This window comes from Vombatus ursinus, unplaced genomic scaffold (assembly GCF_900497805.2).
Source record: "Vombatus ursinus unplaced genomic scaffold, bare-nosed wombat genome assembly UNPS02015255.1, whole genome shotgun sequence".
Lineage (NCBI taxonomy): Eukaryota > Metazoa > Chordata > Mammalia > Diprotodontia > Vombatidae > Vombatus > Vombatus ursinus.
The window spans coordinates 691429-697428 of NW_020955033.1; the positions used below are offsets into that span (position 1 = coordinate 691429).

General features: G+C 45.0%; 1 protein-coding gene across 1 annotated transcript; it reads right to left on the reverse strand.

The window, feature by feature from the left end:
- Positions 1 to 2897: 2897 nt before the first annotated feature.
- On the reverse strand, positions 2898 to 5441 carry LOC114031864 (transcription factor SOX-17-like). The gene is made up of 2 exons (XM_027847044.1): positions 4913 to 5441; positions 2898 to 4215 (listed from the first exon to the last, which is right to left on the reverse strand). The coding sequence occupies exons 1-2, from the start codon at positions 5238 to 5240 to the stop codon at positions 3314 to 3316; spliced, it is 1230 nt and encodes a 409-aa protein (XP_027702845.1). The 5' UTR covers positions 5241 to 5441; the 3' UTR covers positions 2898 to 3313.
- Between the last annotated feature and the right edge of the window lie 559 nt (positions 5442 to 6000).

The window sequence follows — 6000 nt, forward strand, 5'->3', positions numbered from 1 at the left end:
GACACACACCAGTGTGATGACAGCATCTGAAAGGGAACATACTCAAGAGATGTCAAAGTAAAATCTACAGGACTTGGCAAAAGATTGGATATGGGGAGATGAGAAAGTGAGGAACTAGGTGTAAACCTGGGTGACTGGGAGTATGGTAGTGCTGGCTACAGTATGAGGGAAGTTTGGAAGGGAAAAGATAACGAGTTCAGTTTTGAATATGTTGAGTTTAAATTGTCTATGAGAGATCCAAATCAATTTAATAAAAAAAAAATGTATTCAATTCAGACATGGAGATGTTACTTAAAAAGTAACATCCAAAGAGTAATGTCAGCCTTTGGATGGGATGTGAAATCATTTAATGATCTCCCACAATCACAGAAGGCATTTTAGCCTTTGATTTTTATTAACAATTATAACTCAGCATTTTTCTTTTCTGCTGGTACCTAACAACAGTCCCCAACCAATCTTTTGCATTTACAACCACTGTTCATTCTTTCCTCTGCAAATGAGGTCCTTATTCCAATTACATTTGAAACCATATAAAATGCAATAATACAACTATGTTTTGGATTGGCAGTACTATAGTTTTCTTTACCTTCAAAATGTAAGGCTAAAGTAAATAGTGTATTTCCTGACTATGTAAGCATAGAAAAAAAAAATCATGTGAACTCAGGATACATGAAGGATTGGGGGAGTGGGTTGGGGAGGAATGACTTCTTGCTTTGCTTCATATATGCCTCTTTGACATTAGGAATCAAGCTTTTAATTTTTATTTTCTCCAGAAAAGAAGGGGCATGATCTTCACAAGCATGCCTTTATAATTTTAGAAAAGGTAGTTAAGTACCCTGTGAAAGAGATTCTTAACTGGGCTTTGTTTTTTGTTCTGTTTGTTTTTTTGTCATAGACCCTTTTGGCAGTTTGGTGAAACCTATGGATCCCTTCTCAGAATATTTTCAAATGCAAAAAAAAAAATACAACAGATTATAAAGGAAACTAATTGTATTGAAATATATCAAAATATTTAAAAATAAATTCATAGACCTCAGAGTAAGAGATTTCCTGTCATGCTAACTCCTCTGAATGTCTACAGGTGGCTGTACACATAAGAAATTTGTACCTTAAGGTTTTTCTTAAGGCTAAAACCATATGAAGATTAATTTTTAAATGTCTAAAATACCCAAGATTTAAGAGAATCTTTGCGTGCTCATGTTATCAAATGAGATATTTGTAAAAAGCACTTAAACCCAGTGCCTAACACATGGTAGGAGCTATATAAACACTTATTCCCTTCTTTTCTCCCGTCCCCTTCCTAAGGTGCATTTCCCATTCTGTTCCTCTAAGAAAAATAAAGGGGGGGGGGGACGGGAAGAATGCCATTTCTTTAAGGAGATTCTCTCTAACCTCCATCCCCAGGAGAGGAGAGCCAGAGCCAGGGAAAGTATACTTCATGCAGTGTATACTGCCCTCCCTGATTAAAACTTAAACCTCTTCACTACTATTCACCATAATACACTTTCTCTCTCAACTTTAGCTCTTCTCATCCTCTTCCCTTTCCAGTTTTATCTGCCTCTCCTCCAGCATAGTGGTAACTGCTGATTGGCATGCTAGGCAAAAGAACTTACAATTTCTATTATTTCATCTGAAAGACTAAATTCACCAATGATTAAATCTCTAGATGAATAATAGGACTGCCACCTGATGTGGCCACATGAACTGTCAAGGGAAAGAGCAACTATCATACAGAATATGACTAAGGAAAGTAATTAAAGCATAAAATGTGCCTCAAGTTCATCTTTTTCTTATTTTTTTCTGCCCCCTCCCCTCTACCTTTTCCCAACCTTCAAATCAAATTTGAGGTGCCTCCAATTACGTAGAAATGAAACTAGATGTTCAAGAACACAAAGCTGTAGAGAATTCAGGAGTCAGTTTTGCAAGACCTTTCCCAAAAAATGACTTGGTTTTGTCCAATCTCAGATCACCCTTCTCCTTGGAGTATTTATTGTCCCAGTTCAGGTCTTAACAGCACACAGGTCCTTAGTTCAACACTGGTACTGTGCCTCCCATGGTTTTTTGTTGCTATTTTCAAGTAACAGAATGTTAAAAGCTAAAAGAAATCTTACAGATCAATACATAAAAAAGGCTTGGATTTAAAAGTTCAGGTTACTATGAAGTACTTTTTTTTTTCAAATAGGGAATTAAGAACAACATTAAAAGATACTTGGTCTACCAATTAGGGTTAGCAAAACTGTTTCAAATAATAAAAAAAATTATGGTTTAAATTAATCATATGTACTTGGTTCCAGAAAACAGGAGGATTAACAGTATTTTCAGACACTAGGAGAGTACACAGAATGCTTAGATTTTCACTCTGATGAATAAATACAAAACTGTCAACTGTAAAAGGTTTTGACTCAGCTTCTGATACATAATAGGGGCTTAATAAATGCCTGTTGACTTATTGGTAACATAGTTATTCATTTCAACATAAAAAGGCTACTTCAAATGCATTAAAAATTTAATCTATAACACTCAAAATATAAATGAGTTCACTAAAAATGAAAACTATCTCCTCACCTTAGAAGTTTGTTTTGGGGCTGAAAGTGGAGACAAGCCCAACCTATACCTATAGGTATTATCCTAGGGCCAGAGTTATTTAATATGGAAAGTGTCTCTCTACAAAAGGAGCAGACCATGCGATGAATTTTTCAGTCGTGGCATCTCAAACTGACATGGAGAAAATCACAATCTGGTTTGATGGTATACCCCAGATTTTACAGATCCTTATTGAAGTCAGCATATACTATACATATATTGTACTCATTCTTAATAAATGTCACTTTAACAAATGAAATCCCTCAATTCTGTTTAAATTAGTAATGAGATTAATAAATTTCTGGGAACTCAAACACTGGAAAAGTTCAATCTTTATTAAGTATTCATATAAAAAATTGCCCCCCCCCCAAAATTCAGTAAGCAACATGAATTTTCATAGTATGGTTGGTATTTTGGGCCACATTACTCAGAAAAGGTAAAGTCCAATTTACAAATGACAATTGACAATAACAATTAGGGGGAAGACTAAAGAGCAAATCCCTGACAGAATGAACCCCCAAACCCCACATCCTCTTTAGGAAATTGCTAAGATTAGAGTCAAATAAATTACCATAAATTAGGTGCCAAGACAACTCTCAATTTAAAAAACACACAGAAACAAGGGGGGCAGGGGGAGGGAAAGGATTTCCTTAGCTCCTGCAGGAAGTGTGTAACACTGTAACACTGTTTATGCTGCTGGCCCACAGGCTGGAGGAGAGTGGTAGATGTGTCACCCATCTGGATAGTTGCAGTAATATACTGCAGAACTGGCATCAGACACGACAGAGGAAATGGCCCCGTGACTGTCAGGTAGAGGGAGGCCAGATTCATGTCCCTGGTAGTTTAGCCCCAACTCTGGTTTGCACACAAAATGTAGATATTGTTCAAATTCTGTGCGGTCCACATCTTCAAGGAGCTCAGCAGGTTGGCTGGTGTCCAGGCCATCCCTGCAGGACAGGGCCTCTGGAGGAGGAGAGGGCTGACTAGATCCTGGCTGATGCTGCATCTGGAAACCACGGACACTGCCCCCAGCCTGCGGGGAGCCCATGGGACCATAGTACACGTGCAGAGGGTTGGAGGGACCCATCAGACCCTGCAACGAGTGGGCCAAGGGTTCCTGAACGTGCCTGTGGTGCACAGCACCTGGGTGAGAGTCAGGATGCACAGAGTACTCAGAGGCTACAGGATAGTTGTAGGGTCCCGGCTGACAGTCCCCTTGAAGAGAGGAGGTGAAGAAAGCGGCATCTGGCTCCATGCCATCCATGGGAGAAGCCTCAGGGGTAGGCAGGTTGTAGCTGTCAAACTGAGGGGCCGGACCCAGGCTCTGGCACTCACGGTAGTGTCCCATCTGAGGAGGTAGCACTCCCTGGCCCGGGTGGTAGGCCTGTTCATGGAACGGCAGTCCCAGGCTGTCCACACACACTCTGCCCTCTGGACCCAGCCCAGAGCCCGGCTGCTCAGGGAGGCTGTGGAGGAAGCCACTCTCTGCCCGTTTCAGCCTTTTCACCTGCTTCCTCCTCCGAGGCCGGTATTTGTAATTGGGGTGGTCCTGCATGTGCTGCACTCGCAGCCGCTCGGCCTCCTCCACAAAGGGCCTCTTCTCGGCCAAAGATAACGCCTTCCAGGACTTCCCTGCAAGGACAAGGGGAGGAAGAAGAGGGAATACACTTGGTCATTCTTCACCGGTCGGCAGCGCCCATTCTTTCTACCCTTACAATGAACCCGTTACTAGAAATGGCCGAAGAGGGAATGGCGGCATTCAGGAACTACCCTTATTGTAAAAATATTACTAAATTTCCAATCTCCAAGAAGCGTCTTAATCCAATCCCTTCCGCCCCTTCCCAATACTCTTTTGCCTTTCCATTAGGAACTCCAATACCCTTTCCTGATCTAATTCTCCTGTCCCGCTGCCCCGAGGTGACTAGAATTGGGCGTTTCTCTCTGCAGTCCAGGAGGGCAGGCAAAAACTATGCTCTCGCCACATCTGTCCCGAAAGCAGCCTCCCCGAAAGAGGGGCATATAAGCAGGGCAGCAGGAACTAGCGGGGCAAAAGGGTGGCAAGACCGGGAAGATTAATTTAGAGCGGCTAGGCGAAAAGTGCGGGGGGGGGGGGGGGATGTAGGGGAGGAGAAGGGTGGAAAGCACGGAAAAAGCAAAGCAAGAGGGAAGCGAAGTCTTGCAAAACACATTATTTTGTTTTCTGGTCTTTAAGGTCCCTACTTGGAAAGTGAGTTCACCGTGACCGAAGCATGCAGTAGGGCCCCCACGGTTCCCCTCCTGGCCCCTGCTGCTTCCCAGAGAAGCAACTTCCCAGAGAAAGCCAACTCACCCAGCATCTTGCTCAGCTCGGCGTTGTGTAGGTCTGGGTTCTGCTGTGCCAATCGCTTGCGCTCGTCCTTGGCCCACACCATGAACGCGTTCATGGGCCGCCGGATGCGGGACTCCCCTTTGCCACGGCATGCAGCTCCAGAAGCTGCGGCAGGCGCGCTGCTCCCGCTCCCCGCACCCGCACCGGACTCGCTCTTAACCTTCATCTCCCCCAGGGGACTCAAAGACTCTGCCCAAGGGCAAGGACCCATCCCGGCCATCATCATGGGCAGCGCGCACCTGGCCTGGCTCTGGTCGTCACTGGCGTACCCTGCATCAGGGCTGCTCATGGCTCTCCTGCCCAGACCTCACGCCCAGCACCCCGCCCGGCCCCCACACCCTCAGCCGGGACCCGACGGTTCCCCCAGTGGAGGTTCTTAGGTGGAAGGAGAACGCGGCGGCCTACGGCAATAGATCGGTCTATGTGGATGCCCTGACTCCTTGCCTCGACTCCCGGGTCCAAATCACGAGAGGAACAAAAGCCCCCAACCGACACGGACCCAGTGTAAGCGCTCTCACTGCAGCAGCTCCCCTTTCTACACCCACGCGACCAATAGGACTCGGGGGGCGGGGCCGCTCCCACGAGGTGTCAGACGCCCCTCCCTGGCCAAGGCCCTGGGCCACCTCCCGGGCTGGGAGCTAGCGCTGCAGCTGCTTAGGCTTTACCTGAGCAGGTGTGAACTGGAAGGAACCAGACTTCCAGGCATCGGAAAATCGGAACCTCAGACTTCTCAGTTGTCGAATTGATTGCACAAGCTGCAAAATTTTCAAAGGTTCCCACTTGGAAACCTTTTTTTTTTTTTTTTAATGCTAGCCCTGGTGGACAAAAACTTCTCAGCTCCTTCTTAGTGAAAATACAGAAGCACTGGTATTTTCCTTTTACGTAAAGTACAAAATGATCTATATGACCAACCTCTGGATGTCTTCCTTCCCGCCGAGGGAATAACCGGTATCTCCTTCAGAGGTGCTTAATCCGACGTCAATAACGTCTCTGATTAAAAAAAAAAAAAGTCCTCCCTCCGACTTAAGTTTTCTTGCTTCCCTACGACG

Bases quoted from the DNA above. Each gene is read 5' to 3' on its own strand.
- LOC114031864 (XM_027847044.1), bottom strand. From the start codon at position 5,240: ATGAGCAGCCCTGATGCAGGGTACGCCAGTGACGACCAGAGCCAGGCC. The intron at 4,216-4,912 runs GTGAGTTGGCTT...TTGTCCTTGCAG, and splicing joins CGAGCTGAGCAAGATGCTGG to GGAAGTCCTGGAAGGCGTTA.